Source organism: Gymnogyps californianus, chromosome 4 (assembly GCF_018139145.2).
Source record: "Gymnogyps californianus isolate 813 chromosome 4, ASM1813914v2, whole genome shotgun sequence".
Classification (NCBI taxonomy): domain Eukaryota; kingdom Metazoa; phylum Chordata; class Aves; order Accipitriformes; family Cathartidae; genus Gymnogyps; species Gymnogyps californianus.
In genome coordinates, this window is record NC_059474.1 from 29,448,965 (window position 1) to 29,470,572 (window position 21,608).

The 21,608-nt window shown below is 45.8% G+C and overlaps 2 protein-coding genes across 4 annotated transcripts in view; both read right to left on the minus strand.

Moving 5' to 3' along the window:
- CORIN (corin, serine peptidase) overlaps positions 1 to 10,875 on the minus strand; it is a 168,710-nt gene extending 157,835 nt beyond the window's left edge. For both annotated transcript variants that reach the window (XM_050896226.1, XM_050896225.1), the window contains exon 1: positions 10,801 to 10,875. In XM_050896226.1, the coding sequence (XP_050752183.1) occupies positions 10,801 to 10,875 (75 nt within the window). The remainder of the gene's footprint in view (positions 1 to 10,800) is intronic.
- Positions 10,876 to 16,128: 5,253 nt separating this feature from the next.
- The window catches only part of NFXL1 (nuclear transcription factor, X-box binding like 1), a 48,776-nt gene continuing 43,296 nt past the window's right edge, over positions 16,129 to 21,608 (minus strand). For both annotated transcript variants that reach the window (XM_050896206.1, XM_050896207.1), the window contains exon 22: positions 16,129 to 16,893. In XM_050896206.1, coding sequence (XP_050752163.1) covers positions 16,720 to 16,893 — 174 coding nt within the window. In that variant the 3' untranslated portion in view covers positions 16,129 to 16,719. The remainder of the gene's footprint in view (positions 16,894 to 21,608) is intronic.

Below are 21,608 nucleotides of genomic sequence, written 5' to 3' on the forward strand. Positions count from 1 at the left end.
GTGCAACATCTCTTTCATAATTCATTCTTCCCTTTCTGAAGGCTTTGAGGGAGGTGGAAGTAAGTTGGTCACTCAGACATAAGCACTATGGCCAGGAGATTTGGAGCTCTGAGGAGTTTATTCTCATTTCATCTAGTTCTTTTGGGAAAGGCTTCAGTGTTTTATCTTGGCAATATGTAGTGGATTATAAAGGCACTTTGAAAAGCATCTATCTGATACTGAAATAAATCTAAATAAATAGTGTAATAATTGGTCTCACTGAGAAGATTTGATTTAGAAATCAGAAAGTTATTCACATGCAAACTATTGACCTTGGTTCTCCCTTACAGGTGGTCTATGCTTAACATCTCATGGAAAGGGGCGAAAGTGGAAAAGAAAGGATTTTCTTGGATTCCATGTATCTGGTGTGATACCAATAACTGCTCTCCACCTCATTTAAAATGAGAATCAGATGCACCATTTAGCCATCATATAGGATCAGCACTGATCACTCTTCAAAATCTGAATTAAAGAGAGGGGAAAAAAGGATATTTATCACTACTAGAGAACAGTAGTATCACCTCTTCAATAGTAGTATGTTTGAATCTCTTTTTCAAAAGAAGTGCTGCTGAATAATGATTCCACTTTGGCATACATGTTAATTGTTTACATACTTATATATTGTACATATTTACAATTATTTATAACTTCACTGATGTAAACTTGCAACTACAACAATGGATGCTTCCCATATTTAAAATGGAACTTTGTTGAATTTTCAAGAACATTCAGATTAAGAAATAGTTCAGCTGATGGCAAACTTACTACAATTCTAAGCTCTCTCTTCTTTATTACTAACAGCTGGTGGCAAAGATGTGTGATGTTGCCGTGCCTCATAAGCTCAGCAAGATTTAGTAAACATATGAAAGATATTAAAGATTTTTCAAAAACCGAAGTTTTAAGAACTAGACTATGGTTAGCATTATCAGATATTTCTCAGTACTGGAACATGAACACCCATTCAGCCTACCTCAGCAGGCAGTGAGAAAGTGTTTTGGGGAAATTAATTAATGCAGAATTTATGCTTTAGGGGTTATTAGTTTTCTTTAAGTTTCTAGGGCTTGTAAAAATTACTCATGAAAGTTTCAACAGTGCCACACTGTTTTTCTGAACACACCCAGAGACCACTGTAATGCCTTCCTGACTACCCAGATGTTCACTGCATTGAGGTTTGCTAAGCAAGTAGAGCAGCCATGGCAAGTCTCTGGCTATACATTGCTGAGAATCACAGTTCAACAGGCAGGGGAGGAACACAGTGCTTGCTTCAGGTTCCTGCTTTGCTGGGAATTCAATAAGCAAATGCCTGCACAAGAGCCATTAGCACCAGAAAGCAAAATTGGAAACCATAAAAGAACTAAAAAAAAAATCTTAGTGGCCTAATTTGTGACAATAAAAAGATCTTGAAAAAACATTTTGAGGGGGTGGAGGGATACAGTTAGAGGAAAACCTCCTCTTAAAAGCAGCTTTCAAGCCTGGAAAACTAGAAGGGACAAAAGGAAGTCCTGCCTACCCCGTGGCTCCCATTCAGTGTAGCGGTCACCGCCTGTGTAGAAATCTCACCAGAAGCCCCATCCCGCACAAGGCAACTAGACCTCATAATTGGATATACCTTTTTTTTTTCCTATTAATGCCTGATCAGTAGGCTTAGCCTTCTGAACTTGAAGGTGACCAGTACATCATACATGTGCCATGCACGTTGCTGATTATACAATTACTTAACCTATTTAAAATCAGAAGCTTCCAATGACATGAACTGGATGCTAAACTGGAACGCAAGCTAAACAATTGGCAGGAATCTTCTCAGAAGCATTTGTCTCCTTATGTTTAATGCATTTCTTATTCTTTTTTCTCTAAAATGTAGAGATTATTCTTACACTATAAACATCTGCCTAGAAGAAATTAAAATTTTGGATTTGAATGTGTAATGTTAACTTTACACTACTGACTTTTTTCTGAGTTGTGAGTAAACAGATACTAACCCTTGGACCAAGGATAAAAGCAGCAGCAATATTAATCAAAGGAAAGGACATGGTTTAGAGTCAAAGCAAAGCTTCATCTGTTCAGCATAGCTGGGTATTTATTTGTCCTCTTCCCAAAGATGAAAATGGACTTACACAATGTCTCAGAGGTCGATCACCTACTACCTATAAAATTTAGAGGTGACTCATTCATTTTTCAATAGGATACCACTTTGTTCAGAAACACGTCATCTTTGAACATTTTGCTTCAGTAGGAGAAAATAAAGGAAGAGAAGGGTATTTTTTGAAACTACCAGGACATCTTGACAGAAATAACTGAAGAGGTGACTAGAGATTAAACCTATTCATTATTGTCGAAGTTATGAAACAATGAGCTGATACAGAAAACTCAAGATGAAGTGGGTTAACAAGGCACTTACATTGGTGTAGGTGTTTGACTATGACTTTGATATAGTATCAAAGGTTTATGGATCACACAAGGATTTGTAGGATAAAAACTTCCATCTAAGTCACTGAAACAATAACAATCTGGTGAATTATTTTGTCAAAGAAGAAAAATCCTACTGTATTTGTGGCTAGGACTGTTCAATTTAATTGTCATCCCTAGAACGGATGCCAGCTTTCCTCTCATTCACATTTTCTTTGGAAATCACCAAGAGTCACATAATAATCCTATCTATGATGAAGAAAAAGCAAATGGAAACCATCTGGGTTCTTAGCCCTTCCAGACCACTACCAACACTATTCCATATACTCTGGCTTTATAGGGAAAAGGAGAATTGTTAATAACTTCTAAACACCTTCAATCGTCATTTCAGACTTCCTTTCCAGCCTTGTCTACATGCACTACAAATTATTTAAACTTACACCTTTAAAATGGCTGAGCAGGGACAAACTGAAGCTTAAAAAAGGCATTTACTACTTTATTCTTTTGTTACGTGGTTGCTACAAATCAAATAGCAAGGGAAAAAAAAAAAGATAGGTATTTACTCTACAGTTCCTGATATTCTTTCAGATATATTATCTATTCGGACAATATTCATACATGCACAGAACTAGCATCTTTCAAACAATAAGCTGTCTCTCAGCAATGTCTGTCCCTCAACACTGTGTGATGGCAAAAACGCACAGGCTATTAAGGCAAGGTGGGCTCAGCCGTCTGTGTTTCTTCCTGAAGATGTGAAAATGCAGGAGGTTGGGGAAAGCCTGACAACTGTAGCATGTTCTGTTTCTATAATCTCCAGGTCCCACTGGTTCTGGGACAACTTTAACATAGGCAAAATAATCCACCCAGCAAAAGATTTGACATTGGAAGCAGGAGCAATGGAAGAAATCTCCATGTCGCACCACTGGCCCGTGGGAGTCCAGAGCAGACATAATTGTATATTACAGATATATGCTGTATTTTCACATGAATGCAGAGCTGCCGGTCTGAGAGACCTGGGATGGAAAGCTCCTCAATGCTACCAGTGGTTTTATTTCCAAGAGAATGCCCTGATTGCTTTCTGAAATCTAATGAGATGAACAATGCAAGGAGTACGTAAGTGATTTCTTACTGCTTCATTCAGAGGCAGCAACAGGAAAAAAAGAGAGTCTCTTTTCCTAGGAAATGCTTCCTGAGTCCGAGATGCTCTCAAATAACTTCCAGTAATACTGGAGTGACAGTATAGGCTATTTTGAAACTAGGAGCTCTTTGAGGTGACGGGCAATGGCAATTGCTCTGGGCAATTACTATTACTGTTAAATCACTGTTAAGTTAAATCCCTCTGGTATCAAACAGATCGGACGTGGAAGATTCTAGCACATTAGTTTTTAAAACACTAGGTTCTGTATATGGCAGAACTGAGAGTTACAGGTTTGAGGAAGAGAGGAAGGGAAAGACAGACTTTGACAATCACTGACCAGCTGGTCCCAAAGCACAAGCATCATCCGCTGAGCATTGATCTTGAACTCTCTCTGAACTACAACACATGAATTGGAACAGATGCAGTCCGACGCAGTCCCAAAGAAGGAAACTCATGTCTACCTTCACGTCCTTTCCCCTAAGGACTGGGTGATGACTTAAATGTTCAATATAGAAAATGCTTCTTTTGCAAGAAAAAGTAAGCCTTGGAATTCAGGAGGAGCAGCAGCTTACAGGAGCACCTGCAATGATGCAACCTGACAGTCTTCTTTCCCACAGGTTTACAGGAGCTGTCCCCCATGGATTATTCTATGAGAAAAAGTTTTTAAAACTGCCTCAATTTCTGTGTCCTCTCTGAAAAAAAATCAATATGTATTGATTTAGCACATATGCAGATGCTGGGGTCTCACAGAATGCATACTGTTGTGGGAAACATGCTTTGCAACGAGGGGCAGGGTTTGAATCATCAAAGCATAAACTTCACCATTCCAAAGTAGCTCTGGCAGTATCTGATTTTCAGCCTCTTTTCACTTTCTACAGGGCAACGCACTAGAAACTACCTCATGCTGGCAACAACACTAACAAAAACAGAGAATTATAAACTGTGTGGCACTCAAAGAAGCAGATGCTGCAGAGGTTCCACTGTAATGACAGAGATGGTGAAAAGGAACTGAAGGACGGCTGGATTCATCTCATCCCTTCATGATTTGGGGATCAGGGAAGAGGGACAGGAGAAGACAACCACGGAGGTAACACTGCCACTTTGGTCAGTTGTGAGCAAACATACCTTCCCAAGCTGATGCTATGATGAGGTGGCCACAACTTCTAGATAATTCTGCCCCTGATTACATGGACATCTGTACTGGGTGTAGGTGGCAAGCTGCTGGCAGTGGGGGGACTGCAGGGGTGGCCTCCATGAGAAGAGACCAGGGGCTGTCCCATGCTGGACATGGCCAGTTCCAGCTGGCTCCGCACCACAGGACACAGCTGAGCCCATCAGCCAAGTTGGTGGTGCCTCTGTGAAAACATATTTAAGAAAGGGCAAAAAACACCACACGGGCAGAGAAGTGGAAAAAGAGTGAGAAACACCAGTGCAAACTGGTCAGAGGAGAAGTAGGTGCTCCATGGCGGAGCAGATATTCCCAAAAGGCCTGCAGCCCATGGAGGATCCACACTGGAGCAGAGGAAGAGAAAGAAGGAGCAGCAGAGAACCCCAGTCCTCCCCTGCACCACTCGTTGCGTCACTGAAGGGACCGAGTGCCACCTGCGGCGATAACAAGGGGGGAGCAGAGGAGTCTGGAGTGAAGCTGAGCCTGGGAATGGGGGAGGAGAGGTGTTTTCCCCAAGTGTTTTAATGCTTGCTTCTTTTTTTGTTTTTGTTTCACAATACCTGAATCAGTCACTAAATATTTGTATTAATCAGTAATAAACTCATTTCCTCCAGTCGAGTCTGTTTTGCCCACAACAGTAATCGGTAAGCGATCTCCCAGCCTTTATCTTGACCCACGAGCTTTCTCACTCTCGTTCTTCCTATTTTCTCCCCCGTCCCGCAGGACGGCGGCGGGGTGAGCGAGCGGCTGTGCGGGTGCTTGGCTGCAAGCTGAGGCCGCCCCACCACCGCACGCAGAGTAGGCCGTGCTCCAGTGGGCACTGAGGGCCAGGACCTGCAACGTGGAAGCACCAGAAGAAGGCATAGCAGCAGTCAGGCAACACTTTCTAGTATCCATCGCTGGCTTTAACCTCCAGAAATATTCAGATTTCGCAGATAAAACCACCAGAAATAACAGCACACGCATAAATAAATAATTACAAGCATTGCTTTAAATTGTAGTGGCTTGAAACCACAGCCGAGGAGAATCTATCCCTTCGGGGGATAGCAGTCTTCTGCACGAGGTAGGCACGGGGTGAAATCTCATTTGGACTTCAGAGGCAGCAAGATTTTCATCTCTTTTTGAAACGGCAAGCTCTTGCTTGACTGTTGTCTCATTATTATTTTTACACTCAGGATATTAAACCATTATCCTTATTTCTTTCATGTTTGCCGACGAGAAAGACAGGCCGAAATTAAAAACACTACTTGGAAGGGAACTATCTGTTCCGCAGCAGAACAGCAGAAATGAATTATGCTTCCACCTGACAGTTAAAGCAGGAGAAAAGAATTCGCCATTAGGGTATTAAAGCGCGCACCGATGTGGATGCGGGGGGGGGAAGCTCCGAGCGCCGCGCAGTGCCGAGGCGGCGCAGGCCGGCCGGGCCGGGCCTGAGCGCCGGCGGGAGGCGCAGCCAGGCGCGCGGGCGCCCGTCGCGCGAGGGGAGCCGTTAGCGTGAGGGGAGCGGCCAGCGCCAGGGCCGGTGCGGCACGGAGAGGCACGGGGCCCCGGCGCTAGGACCCGCCGGGCGGGGCTGCCCGGCTTGCTCTATTTTTACTACGGTATTTTTTGCATTCAGACTTTCCACTGCAGGCGGCCCGGGCCAGGGGATCCGCTCTGCCGGGGGAATCTGACAGGTCAGCCCAGCAAGAGTTATTTATAGAGGGGCGGGGGACAGAGGGAAGGGATGCGATCGCCATCATATTCTTCTGTCAAGGGGCTGCGGACCGGGAGAGGCACCCACGAACGAGCCCCCGTACCGTCCCCGTCCCCGTCCCCGTCCCCGTCCTGCAGCACAGCCGGGAGAGGCGGCTGTGGCGGGGAAACCCCAAGCGCCGCCGCCCGCTGCGCCGCCGCTCACGGCCCGGGGAGAGGGCGCAGTCCGGACGGGCCGGAGGGTGCAGGGGCTGCGACGCGAGCCAAGGAGACAAGCCACCCAAGCAAGGCCCAGGCACTCTTCCTTCCCTCTTTTCCCCCCATTTTCCCTCATGCAGCCCCTCAGGAAGTGAGGACCCACCTCACACACGTATTAACTCCCCCAGTTACAGATCCCAGCAAGTGGAGGGGGACGCTTATGCCCTAGCACCCAGACTGAGGCTCAGGGCAGTTCCAGATGAAACTGCACACCCTCACACGACAAAAATTGACTGCAAAGGGTCACTAGAATTAAAAAAACAGAGGCAATGAGGGTAGTCAAGCTGGAGCCTGTCTGGCCACTCTTCAGAAGTTGTTCTGTGTGTGAAGACTTTTTCCAGGAGGATTTCGGCTTTCCTTGTCCTGCTGTGACAATCTGTCACTTCACAAGGGGTTATCATCCACCTTTCTCCCCTGGCGCTGGAGAGCTGTACTTACCCAGCCCGCCATTTATGAGGTCTGTTTCTTTTTGGTAGGGAAAAAAACTGGCACAGAGTAGAAACATAAGTATTTCAAACTGTAATCAGACTGCCCGCCTCAAGCCCTGCTGCTTAGCTGCTTCGTCCTGAAGGCATTTAAGAATCGGGAGGCGTCTGGCTGCCACATCTGGAAGGGCCTAGGCTGCATGTACAAGCCTAGAACTGCCGTGCTGCAAGCAGCCTGACACCTGCCCCTGCCAAACCCTGGCTGGCATTCAGAAACAACTGGTAGCGCTTGCCACCGAGGATACCTGACACGCTGACAGGATTTGACTCTTCCCACACAATGTAGCAGTGGCCGCCATCTTTTAAAACCTGACCACACCAGGAGATAGTGCCGTTGTAACTACCTCACAGTGCGTGCTGTTCAGCCTGAAAGCAGATGACCTGGTATCCATGGCCTCCTGGTCCAGGTGGGGTCAAAGCCACAGCTCCCATCTGTTAAGAAAGTGCCTGTAGCGCTTATATTGTGCCTGCTGTATTGGGATGGCCTGAATCTGCTGGGCCCTGGTGTGGCAAAGACTCACAGAGCCCAAACAGCCACTAGGCCACACCAGTGGAAGCACTGTCTTTCTGCTTGTGTACAAAGGGCTTATTTAGAGTTCAGCACTTGTTGGTTGAGCAGTTGAGTAGCGGTGAGAGCAGGAGCCGCTGGGTTTCTTCGCCAGGTGTAACCATCCCAACATTCCCTTGCCGGTTCTGCCTTCTCTTGGAAGGACTGTTCCCTTTCTGGTAAATGAGATTTCTGTCTGGGTGCTTATCCACCTCAGCCTCTGCACGCACTCCTCGCTTGGCCATGCAAGTAATGACAAGAAATTATGTGTCTGGCAATACATGGACTTAGCATAACGGCAGGACACTAATGTTCCTCGAGGGAGCAGAGTGCTAAGACCTAAACAGGTATATCAGCTTAGCAAAAAAAGAAAAAAAAAAAAAAAAAAAGGCAAGCTCTTACCTTCAAGTAAGCCTGCATTTTTAAGTAATTACTGGCACTGTTAACAGTCCTGGCTTTCATTTGTATCTGCAGACATCATCTAATACATCATTAACAGCTGAACAATAATACAGATATATTAAATTGCCCTGTGTGCATTGCACATTTTATAGAACACCTCCAATCGTGACACATTTCAAACCATCTTTTGATTCACTGCACACTCAAGTTATCTACCACAGACACATAGTGAAGTGCCAGCAAAGATTTCTGGAGAGGAAGTGAATGCTCTCTCCAGTATTTTATAGTCCCAGCTCCAAAAGACTGAGGAAAAACAATGTTTTGTCCTCATGGTCCCATCAGATACTAACAGAGCACATGCAGATTCCTCTAATATGGGCAAGTGAGCTGTGCTGCCTGCCTCACCACCCCGAGAGCCTTCTCAGGGAAATGGTTTCCTTAAAAATGCGTGCTGAATGACGATTATAAGCAAGGTTGAAGGGCCGGGCTTCCCCACGGGCAGAAAAACCCGGCTGTCGGGGTACCCCATAAATGGCTGATGGAGGAGGGAAAAAAAGTCACGAGCATTTGCTTTCTGAAGGAGGTTTGGACATTGTTTGGGATTCCTCTGTCCCCCGGAGGAGCCCCCAGCTTCCTACAGAACCTTGATGTCCAAGACACTCAGGAGATGTCACCAGCTTTTAGATAGACACATAAGCAGAGCGGTTCTGTAATTCCTTGTATTATTCCTCTACCGTTGTTTGGATTACCTCGGTGATACGCTAATTCAACGCTGTCTGTGTCACAGCACCTGAGAAGCTTATAACAGGGGTCTCCAACTAAGGCATCCATTACAAAAACAAAACTAAAGAATTACAGTTTAGTCCTGCTGACTGGTCCACCTTTTAGGAACACAGGAACGGTGTAAGTGGCCATATGGAAAAATCCATTCCCATATTTTTACTGCTGAAAGCTAAACCTTCCCCAGAGACCCCGTGAATGCATTAAAAGCTCTAGATATTTGATTTCACTTAAGAGTTCCGCCATCTCAGCCAGACTGCTAATAATTTAAAATAAAGGTTAATTAATTAATCGTCTGCCATGAAATGCGTCCAAGGATTCTGCATTTTAAGCCAAGTGGAGCAACGATACTACTGAAGTATACTGCCGTATTTACACACTTGTAAACCCCTCCGCTGTGCGGGTCGGTGTGACAGCGCGGGAAGCTCCGCCGCCCTCTCCCCAAGGGCCCCGGCACCAAGCTCGGCACTCCTGCGCGGCCCCTCGCCGGCCCGGCGGGCGGAGAGAGGAGCCAGCCCTCCCGGCCGGCGCTCCCGCTCGCTCGCCGCGGGGCTCCGCACCGGCACCGAGACACAGGGAGCGCTGCCCCCCGGGCCGCCCCCCGGCCCCGTTCTGCACCTGCGGCCCCCGCCGTGCCTCCCCCTCTGACGGCGCCACCCGCACCGGGGACGCCGAGGAGACACCGGCTCCCCGGCTCGAGGAGGGAAGGGCGGGCGAGGGGCGCTGACCCTGCCGGTTCGCACTGGCGCGTCAGCCGCCTCCTGCAAGCCCCCTCACACCTCGTGCGGCCTCTCCCGTAAGGGCAGCAAAGCATGCTCCTCCGCCCCCCTCATCCCGCCTCCCGGGGGTGTGCTGCCAGACGGGGAACACCCGCGCTGTCCCCTTCGGACACCTGCAAGCACCCAGGTATGCTGTTTCGCCCTGCAAGGATTAGCTGCCCCCCTCCGTGACTCTCCACGGGATGACCGCCTCCCGTGGGTGGTGGCGGCCAGCGGTACCATCCCGCCAGACAGCCTCTCCCCCCCGAGAGGAGGGGGAAGGGGTCCCTCCACCCGACCCCAGGCTGCATCCGACGCGAGGGTGAAGCCAGCCCTCGCCGCTGCCGAGAGGCGGCTACCGCGCCGGGGACGAGGTCACGGTGCATCGGCTCCCCGGGAGCCCGGCCGCCGGTGGAGCTGCCACGGCGGTCCTGCCGGAGGTCAAGCCCAAACTTTGCTTTTGCAAATCCTGGCCGGACCTGTTGCCGTCGGGCTCGCCGCAACTCGTCCCCGCTCCTTCCAGCGCCAGAGCAGTTAACAGGCACATCAGCCCCGTTGATCTTCCCTCCTGACTTCGTGAGGGAACTGCGGAGAGGGCGCCGCTAAGCCTTTCGTGAAACGCTAATAACGACCGGTTGTTAACCGCGACTCACCTACGTCCCGCGCCTCTGAACTCGGCCGGCCCCCGCACTTCGCCCGCACAGCCGCGCAAGTTTCGACACGGGAGCGCTCCGGCACGGCTCCACCGCGGCAGGCTGGCCGCGGGCGGTCACTTGCCCCCGGCCGCCGCCCAGGCCGCGCCTCCCGGGGGCACGGCACCGTCGCCGCCGGGCTCGCCCCTTCTCCGCTTGCCGAGCAACCTGCCGCTCGGCCCCGCGGCGGCAGCGCAGGCTGCGCGCGGCGCACGGGGATTCCCCGCCGGACCGGCGGCCGCGCTCCCCTTCTCCCGTCCGCCACCCCCGGCACCCGGCGGCGGCGGGGGGGGTGTCCCCGTGAGCACGCTGCCCCCCGCCCGCACCTCGGGGGTCGCCGAGCGGCGGAGCCAGCCGCCCTCGCAAGCCCCCGGCCCCGTGGCCCCCAGGCGCCCCCACGCGCGGAGGGGAGCGCCTTCGGGCTCGCCTTACCCGGCTGGCGGAGAGGACCTGCCGGTAGCGCTCCTCCTCCGCAGGCAGGGCAGGGAACTGTTGCATGGAGAGCATGCTCTGGCTGCTGCTGAACCCTCTCCACTTTGGCCGCCCCCACCCTTCTCTACCTCGGTCTCTGACGAGCCGCGGCCGCCCGCCTCCCGCACATACACACTTGCGGGGCGGGGGGCTCTACATTTTGTCTGCTCGGCAGACTCCCCCTCCCCCCTCCTCCACCCAATAATAATAAACCTCCGCGAGAAAGCCGCCACATCCCCACCCCTTTTGCACACCAGGCTCTACCCCTTGGGGACAAGCTGAGAGACAGCCCACTTGCTAATTTCGCCCTAAAACCATCCCCCAGGGAGGGTGGATGAGGTGGGCACAGCCTTTGCTCCCCCCCCCCGCTCCGATAAAGGACGTCTCGTCACGCCGCGAAGGGCTTCAGGTGGCAGGACAAGCCTGAGCCAGGGACGATGTGCGGGGCAGAAACCCGCGAAGCTCGCCCCTCGCACCCCTTACCTGGGCTCGCTGGGGCTCTGCCGCGGGCGAGGGGCCGGGGCTGGCCCCACAGCGCCCTGGCGCTGCCGGCTGCCGGCGAGCCCCGGGGCCGCCCGGATGCGCACTTGCGGCTGAAGCGGTCCGAAGCCACCCCAGCGCACGGAGCTACCGGCGCTCCCGGCCCGCCGAGTTGGAGCGCGGAGTTCAGAGCGGGGGATGGCGAGCCCGACCCGGACTCCCGAGTCCATCCATCCGCAGTTCCCGGGTGCAGGACTCCTCCGGGCGCCAGAGGACCCGCCTGCCTTCTGGGTGCTCTTTATTTGACGATACGGGCATGCAAAGGCTTTCGTTTCACCCCAGGGATGGGAAGTTTCGCGCCCACAGGGACTGCAACGCTTTCCTCCGTAGCACAGTGGCTTGCCTTTCCCCAGCCGATCCTCCTTATCTCCAAAAAGAGGGCTGAAAGCGGCGCCGGGCGCTGCCGCCGGCACAGCAGAAGCGGAGGGGAAGGGGCTGCGGCGGGAGGAAGCTCTCCCGGAGCCGGCGACAGGTTTCTCCAGCTCCTTCCCCGCAGCGAGGCTCCGGTCCCAGCCCCTCCGGGGGCCACGCAAGCCTGTCGTGCCCCGTCCCTCCCGTGCGAGGAAGTGCTGCACCTGTCCCCCCCCCGCCGGTCCCGGCCGTGCCCGACCCCAACGACCTGAGGGCTGGAGGGGCGCGTTGTTTGTTGCGAACCTCTTGAAGCAAAGCTCTCACGCCAAGAGCCGAGTGCCGCCTGAAGCTGCAAATGACAGAGCAAATGCCCCACCCGCATGAGACATCGGCTTTTAAGACTTGCATTTTGATGCGTTTGTCCGCTCTTCCCTGTATCTGCATCCAAACATGTCAAGTCTGACTGAAGCCTGGGTCTGTGTACATAACGGACCTCGCAAGCGCTATCCAAGAATGATAAAGTCAACAGGACAAAAAGCATGGTTGATGGGGAGAAGTGGGCGCTACCAGAACAGAAGCAGTTCAGGACCCTTCCAGGAGCCACAGAGAGCTGTCACGGGCACCAAGACTGGGTTCTGAGATGACATTTGTAAAACAGAAAAGCTTCCAGTTTTTACTGTGCATGTTTTAGTGCTTCTGAAATGCTACCATTCAAAATGTGAGTCAGAAAACACCCAAAAACTGAACAACCACCTCGACATGAATATGGCTTCTATCCCTGGTCACCACTCTCGGCTGTCAGTGAGAATGACGCCCCTCGTACACAGAGTTTGTTTGTATATGTCTAAGATGAACACTTCTTCCTAGCTTTTTTCCAGCTTCTTTTCCAGATATCTTTATTTCCATACCTTTGGATTTAGGCCCTGTCACTTTCTGTTTGTGTGCAAATTTTATGGGGCAGAGACTAGGTGCTCTGTGCTTCTGGAGTGCCACTGTACGTAAGTAACTCCTGCTCATGGTAATTCAGTCCTGCATTTTTTTACCCAACCAAGCAAAGTCCTCTCTGGAGGAAAGCAGTGCTTTTGTTTTTAAAACAATCGCACAAATAATAGGAAAAGCATGGAAAGAGACAGAAGCAAGAGCATTTCTGCAAAATCTTCAAATTGCTTAATGTAAAACAACAAATATTTTGTGCTGTAATGCTGATAAAAGGAGGAATCAAACCATAATTCATTACTTATTACAGTATTTTTACAGAGATTAGTTAGCCCTGTCAAAAATTACAGTAAGAACAACTGAAACCTGAAATCTAAGAGGTGCAGTACATGGCTCAGACAGCAAAGCCAGCTTGGCCTCGGGTGGAGGATGTCTTCTCTTCAGCAGTAGAACTGTGAATTCCAAACCCCAAACCAATCTTGACTCCTAATCTCATACTAGTTTCCTCAAGCGGGGGAAGCCATTCAAATTGCAGTTTCACAACTACAAGATTCAGCCACAGCGTACAGCGCACAGAGAAAGCCTAAGCCGAGTTCTGGTTGTGTTAGCAATTTTACGGAAACCACTGCATGAGAAACGATTATTTACATTAAACAATACTTGGTTGAATTAAGACACAGTTCCCTCAGAGTATGACTTACTTCTAGACAGCTGCCATTTAGCCTACCTTATGACTGACTTTAATGTATCACAGAGCTCATACTGATACACTATCCATACCAGAAACTTGTTTTCTGGTAGCATGGCATATAAACATTTTAGTGCAGAGTCCAAATAATTCATTAACATGTAACCATTAGTGGAAAGAAGCAAGCATGTCTCATTATCTTATAACTAATTTGACTTCATCTGATTTTTCTCTAGTTTTTACCTTGCGTTTCCCTTCCTAGTAAATACAGACCACTACAGTATCTTCATTTTATCATCTTTAGAGCGACTGATTGATTTAATGGAATGATAAGGGCAGACATGAATACAAATTTACATTCACGAAGCACGAGAAGGGAGCGACTGAAATGCCCATAGATAACAACTGGCAATGAGATGAAATCAAAGCAGATGAGGGATACCTGAACTAAATGAAACTGAGGACAGGGTCACCCACGGACTGTCCACACAAGAGTACTCCACCCTAAAGCACGCACCAGCGAGCGGCTACCACACACATCAAGCTTCCGCTGCCGGGCACAGGAACGTCCTTCAGACCAAGCATCTCTGTGGTCTAACCCCACAACACACAGGCACATTGCTCTCAGAAAAGCTGGCATATAGCAGATATGCTTTGGAGCCAGAACTGAGTAACTCAGAGTTCAGTGCTTTACAGCCACAATCAAGCACAGAAGCTTTTATGAACAAATATTGGTGCTATCTGCATAGTTACATTTCCTTCTCTAGTAGTTAAGGCCAGGACAAATGTCTAATAAAACAGCTATATTTGCCCCTATGAGGCCAAAAAAATAATCTACTAAGTCCATTCCCATTTGTTTCATCTTAATCTACTTCCCCAACCCATTCTTGCGATTTTGTCAGAGCAGTAACATGAAGGAACGTGATTACGTAAATTCCAGTATTAATCTGAGCAGCAAGAGCTATCACTGCCAGAGAAGGGAACAAAAAGCATGCCTAAAACCCGCTGCAGTACGTCAGTCATCATTACCCAGGAGGTTTGCTGCTTTACTACACCAGTCCTTGAGAACAAACAATTTTTCAAGTTGTTTTTGATGCATTTATTGTCTGACTTGCTTTTACATTAAATTATAACAATAACAAAGCCATTGTGTGTGTAAGGGAACAAACTTGTCCAAGGAGTTTCCAATCCAAAATATATTGACAACTTGTAAGCACCTTGGTTCAGTGGAAGGATGAATGCTCACCAGAATGCATTCAGAGTCAAGAAAAGCCCCCTCAAGTTTGGGTTTGTTTTTTTTTTTTTTTTCATTTTACACATAGCTAATATTCTGTATGCTAAGTATCCTCATGATCAGGCTTCTCTCTATACAATTTCCCTTCAACAGCAGGTCAGGTTATATCATTTGTTTTAATGTATACTTATCAATATGCATTTTTTGGCAAACCGTTAACATTAAAAATATTTGCTCATTATATTATGTAACAGTACCTTACATTTGAATTGCTGAACCCCCCCACCTTCAGTCCAATATTTCCTTTCTAGAATTATCATCTTTCATGTATACTGAATAACAGGTGATTTTATCTGTACCTTTTACTTCAAAGGTTGTCATGCTTGCAACTCGCAGCTCCAACCAAAAAAAGGCAAAAAATTAACTGTAAAAATAATTTTAAAAACCAAATAGAAACCAGTGATTTATTAAACTGCAGATTGCTTGAACCCCCACACTTTTTTTATGCCAAGAAACAAATATCTGGTTCACCAGGCAGACCAACAGAGTGCAAATGACTCAGATGGTTGGATAAGATATACAGAACTATTTTGAATAAAATTTGAAAAATAGGTATGTCTTGCATATGCGAGGTTCAGGAGAGATACAAATCCTTTAAGGGAACATGCCTACTCATACACACATTTGTATGAATGGAACGGATTTTTCAAGATTGGTGTGCTTTCTTATAATAATAAAGATGATCAATGAGAAGCAAGTCTTTTCCTCTCCAATATTTCACACAAATACTGCAAAATATGCATAAAAGAACACTAAGAACTACATCAAACATGTAACTCAAGTGCAGTTCATTTTTATAGCTCTGTAGAGATTTCTTCTCTTGGGAGATGCCTTTGGTACAGGGATAATGGAGAAGCTCTCTAAAAAGGAGCTGCAGCAGATGGATGTCACCCCTAAAGTCAACATAGTCAATCCTTTTGCCCTGGAAACAACAATACTTGATAATGATGAAACAGAGACCAAGAAATCGTACGTCAACAGATGCTCTGCTGTAGATAAGTCTGACACCGTATCCTTCATGCCGGGTATCTCAGTTCTAGAGCCAGTAGCTTTCAGGTAAAACAGGGGCACTAAAGGACATGGCCATATGCAATCTCAAAAAGCTTAAAGGATAATTGAGAATGAATTACATCTCACATGCATTTGATTTACTACACAGACTCTGATTCTCCTTACCAGTTCTGCCCCCTTCTCATCACCTCTCCCAACAGTTTGAACTCACCACTTTTAGTCCTTGCTGATAGGTTGAAGAAAAAGACAGTTGTAAAATACTTTTTTTTTTTTTTTTTTTTTTAAGAATACCCACCATTGCTGAGGCTGTGAAATGCCTCTTTGGAATCAGCATGCTCATAAATGGGTATCTTGGCTGGGTTAAACCACGACAGACCACTAAATGAAGTTTTCAATTGGTTTGATTTTCAGGAAACGGGGGGGGGGGGGGGCAGGGGGGGGATGACAACCAAAAAAACCAAACCCCACAGTCTGTAAGGGGGCCCATTTTATTTTTTGTGATACAGTTGACTTGAAAAGACAGTTCACATTTCCCTTCTCTGAACAGAGTTCTGACATGAGGCCCCAGAATATTCAAGCCTAAGTGATCTGAAGTTCCCCGTTAGTTGTTATAATTAAAACTGACATGAATTATTGTGTGATACAACATAAAGACAAGCATAAGAGTACTAATCTTCAATAAACCACTAAATTGATTTTACAGGAAAGAGATATTCAATAAACCATTTTATACTAAGCTATTTTTAATATTACGAAATGGAGACAAGGAAAAGTAACACAATACATTAACAGAAGAGATGTTAACGGATCTCAGTCAGACGAATTACATCAGTACTTCAGTGTAGACTACAACCTACTATTACTTTCAGTGTCTGAATTCAGTTTTGTGCTGTGAACGTAATAACACAAAAGGTGACATTTCTTCCCTCCTCTGCACTTTTCTTGGCAAATAGTATACATACATAATCTATGCATATTAAGTTCTGTTACACACAGACTAACATTCTAGGAATAATAGCTACCTAAAGCCCAACTGAGGTATGTTAAATATTGAGCTGTTTCAGTCATTGTAGACCATGAGCCATGCAACCATCACAACAGCAACTCCGAACACTGGCAGCATTATGAGGTTCTTGTATTTTTGCCATGATGATTGTTCAACTTCTACTTCATCCTTTCTTCTCTTATTCTTTCTTCGCCCTTTTAATCTGTTTTCAAAAGCTTCCAGTTCAGCCTAGATGAAGAAAACCAGAAGTAGTTGACATTTGTGTCAGAATTAAAAACAAGGAAATGTGCAGATTTTAAATAACATTCCCAAAAAGCATTTTATAAAAATAACTGGCAGCCAATGGAAGTTAAACTTCTCTTACACATGAGGTGGCAGCACTATATCCCATGGTTACAAAGCACTTTGCTTCCAAGTATTAAACCATTGTTTAGTTTCCTATAAAAAACATTGCCAAAAACGCAACCAACTGAAGTTTTACATTAGATTTTTAACTCAGGCTGAATATGTTAAGCCAAAATGAGATTGTTATTTCCACAAAATATGTTAAAAATACATTATTTTTACTATTAAAGAAAAGCACTTGTAAGTATTTAAGCTATTACAATAACATATATAAAAGCATAGGCTGAAATCTTCAAAGCCCTCCCCCCCATAATAAGGAAGTGCTCTCTGCTAAAAATAAATTAATAAAAATATAAATAAATAAAAATCTATCATCTTTTCCCTGATTCTTTACATTTTGCATGCTCAGCTAAATTTTAGATTAACAGCTATAATCTTAGACATGCACAAAAAGATTCCATTTGTTAAGTGTTACAACTTAACATTTAGTCACTCATATATGAGTGTAGTAGGTACATAGCATCCTTCAAAAGAAAGCACATGCCCTTAGGCCCAAAAACGAAGCAAAGCAACTGGAAAAATAAGAACGCCAAGCTTCCACCCAGAACAGCAGTTTCAGGGTGATGCCTGGAATGAACAGTAGGATCCTCTGATCCCTGTTCCTCATCCTTTTAAAAGGGTATCAAGAGAATACAGACAAAACTCATTTTAGGGTACAAAGCTGAAATAAAACGGGAATCAGGCAGCCTGGAACAAAGACTGTAAGACTGGGATGAGACTCCAGTGAGGAGCCATCTAATTGCTAGGAAAATCAGAAAAGATGCTCTAAAGGAGAGTTGCAACAGACTAAAAGCAGAAAAGGTCCGACGATTATCTGGATTTTTGGGTAGAGTTGTCAGCCACTAGAGAAAGCATGGGACAAGGAGCTAGGCAACAGACAGACTAGATGAACTGAAAGAGAGAAGAGAGATGGGAGCAGTGGAGTGCAGCAAGCCGGGACCAGCTGGGCAAAAGGCGCAAGACTGAGCTGAAGCAGAGGAAATGCGGACAGTGAACAGAGACAAAGCCTGGCCATGAGAGGAAATAAATCTACATGACTACTACTGCAGTGCTGCCAGGAAGAGAGGGACTAAGACAATAAGGTAGGTGCATTAAAGAAACAAGAATAAGACTGTTTTGGGAAACGGGCAGAGAAGTCGTCCAGTAAATATAATTTTCCTTTGGAACTGAAGATTGCCTGATGTCTGGTCTTCCTCTACTGACAGTAAATATTTGTCAGTTTCACAAAGCGGCTCTTACTTCCCTTCTTGTGCCAGATACCACTGGTAGCAGGACAAAGGGACCCATTTCGATGTCTATTCCTTTGTACCTAATAAAGGCAGAAATTGTTGGCACTTCTCTGACAATATGGGAGAAAAGTTACAAGTTCCACAGCCTGCTATTTGAAGCAAGATTACTTTCAACTAGCTAATCCTCCTTTAGAAAACAGTTATTCAAAATGCAAAATCTGGAGGCAAGTGCAGAGTTCTTAAGGTTTTATAGGTAATATGGCAGTATTTCATTTTACACAGACGCTAAATAAAATTTGGGGCTTCTATAGTTATTATATACTCGTGATCTGTAAGTTTTAAAAGCAGACTGCTTCATGAATTGCAGTAATCTGAATTAAAATATAGGGCTCGAACAATTACGTAACAGGTACTGAATTGCTTTCCTAGTGATCTTTATAAAAACCCAGCTGAAAATAAATACATCATAAAAAACAAAACACAGAATGAAAAAAGGTTCGTGGGCACAGAATACAAGAAGCCATCACTATCCTTGAAAAGCTACCTACAGATTTTATATAACTGTCACCATTCCCAAAGTGTCACCTCAACGATCTCTGAACAATAAAGTAATGGTTGTGCCCAGTCTTCAAACTACTTTAATTTTTCAAGCTAAACAAGCTCAAGCTTTTTATTTAGAGTAAGAAACTAACTTCTTTGTGTATAGACATACTAAAAGTAAAATGAAATGCATTTATTTAAACTGTATACTCAAAACAGTTTGATGTCAGATAATGTCTAGTTTAGTGTTGCTCAGGCACTGGATTTTGCTCCTTCATGTGTTATTCTCTATATTCTTCCTGCACTGGAAGGAGTAGCAGCCCCATGGGAAAATGTAGCTAAATGAATGCAAATAACAGTGACTATACAGACACAAAGCGTATATCCTGAAATTGCAGGTCTTGTAATTTACAGGGGGGCGGGGGAGGCGCTTGACTTTCGTAACTTCTAAGGAGCTGTTAAAACATTTTTCTTTCCAAGAAAATTGGAAACAAAATCTTTCATGCAACTCATTAAATTAGAATTCAGGTTTGAGACCTCGACTTTCACTACTGAAACTCTTGACTACTACCAGTTAGCTCGAAAATTTAACCAAATTTTTTGCACTAGAGCAGGACAGAGAGCGCGCTTGGTCTGAATTGTTAAATAATCAAAGCACCGATCTTTCTTCCACCTCTAGCCATTGTGAAAACCATGGCCTCACACAGTGAAGCAGAGGGAAAGTTTGGCTGCTAGCGCCATGATGAGAAGCCTAACCGAGCCATCTCCCTTCCACTAAGAAACAAGTGATTCCATCTGTAAATGATATTAGCAGAAGCTGCTACCAAATATAGCAAATACCGAAATATAAATGTGCAGACTTACCAGAGCATTAACTAGTTTGTATATAACGGATTTCATGAAGTATTAATTAAAACAGGTCTCAAGAAGCTGTGACTAACAGATGAACTGTCTATATAAAAACGTGCTAATGAGATCAGGAAGGTGGTACAAGATGCAAACTTTTGTCAGAAGGGAGTATACTCAATAAATATATACTCTTCATGTGACCCAACACCCTATGATAGTCATGTCCTCCAGTTTGCATCACCAGATGGCAGATGAGATCAAACTGGAAGGGAATCAATTTTAGATAAAAGGCTGCAGTAGCTGCGGTTAGTACTTGTGTGCAATTCTAGAGCCTATTTATTAGTTACTGTTGTCCTATTTTTGTTATTGGTTTTGTTCTTTTTTTTTTTTTTACTGTTGTCCTACTGTTTGCTATTGTGCTGTATAACTGGCCACTCTTAATTAACCTTTTAATAGGCTTGATTATGTATAGGTGAAGTTGTCTCTCCCTGAAGCTGCATCCATCACAAAACACGTATGCAGAAAGAGTTGTCATATATTGCCCAGGGTACTGCTGGACTGTAACTGTAAGACTTCAGTGAATGTACAAGTAGAAAGCAATGGTGGTATGACTGCAGAGAGAAACAATCACTGCTGAAGGATCAAGACAAAAATAATGTTGCACACTATGCTGGTGGAGTGAATCTGTTACAGCTTCAGAGAAGCCTCATGACTGAGACTTTACTAGAGGGACTCTAAGTTAAGTGATTTTGAGTCAGAAATCATTAGTAACTGGGATGCCTCCTGGAACGCATGAAAACACAATCGGTGCAATACAAACACCAGCAACTTTGAATTTCTAGCTCTAGAATTGTAAGCCTGTTCTCTACATGTGTAAGTGTCTATTAGTACACTTCAGTACTTAGCTTGCAGAACCATCAGTTATAGATTATCTCTGGCTAACAAAATGTTTCAGATATCTGTATGCAAGCTACACTTCCTGACCTATGTCCCAGAACTAACATTTCCAAGGTCAACTTCGAGAACAAGAACAATTAGATGAACTGTCTATGAGTTGTATGAGGGAATATGTGATCAATATTGTAGACAGTTGAGGCATGAATGTAACAATAAACATTACAAGATGATCACAAAACAGTACCTGGTCCCCTGGACAACAGGTACATAACTCCATGCTTTTCCTGCACGATTAGTAGACACACTCACCATTGAAAAACAAAAGCAGGCCTTGCTAAAGCATTGGTTGGTAGACATAATGCTTTAATAAACAAAGTCTCTAGGCAATTAATCAACATATGCATAACAGAAGTTGCGACCCACAGAGAAACTGTCTATCCTAATGAGATTGGGAGAATGGTACAAGAGGATCAGCTCTGTGAATAAGCCTCCTGCGTTCCCTTTCAAGCAGGGAGTGAGCCAGTGCGCTGCAATAAAAACAGAGTGTGACATGCAGGTGTAAACACAAGTATAACCTAATACATAACTGTTGTGACAATTGAGTAAAAGGAGAGTCAGAAAGCACACACTGGACTTAGAACATGATTTGGTGTCAAATGCTCAGGCACAAGCATACACGCACAAACTGGCTGGCGGGAGCGCGTTAAGGCTGTAGCCTCCAGATGACAAACCTGACCTAGCCATCACCACAAACCAAGCTTATGGTTTTTGCCTGAAATACAATTAGTATTAGTGTCTCCAGGCAGCTGGCACAGAAGCTTCACGGATTACAATGCCGACAACATACGCTCACCACCACCACCAATTATAGTAAATACACGTTTTTCCCCCCCTCTGAGACCTTGAAGGACAAAGGCTCATTTAGGCTTCCTCATTCTTTCATAATGGGAGGGAGGAGGGATGCTTCATCCAATATTTAAATCTCTATGGAGGCTATTCAGCAATTCTCTGGGGTTTACGCAT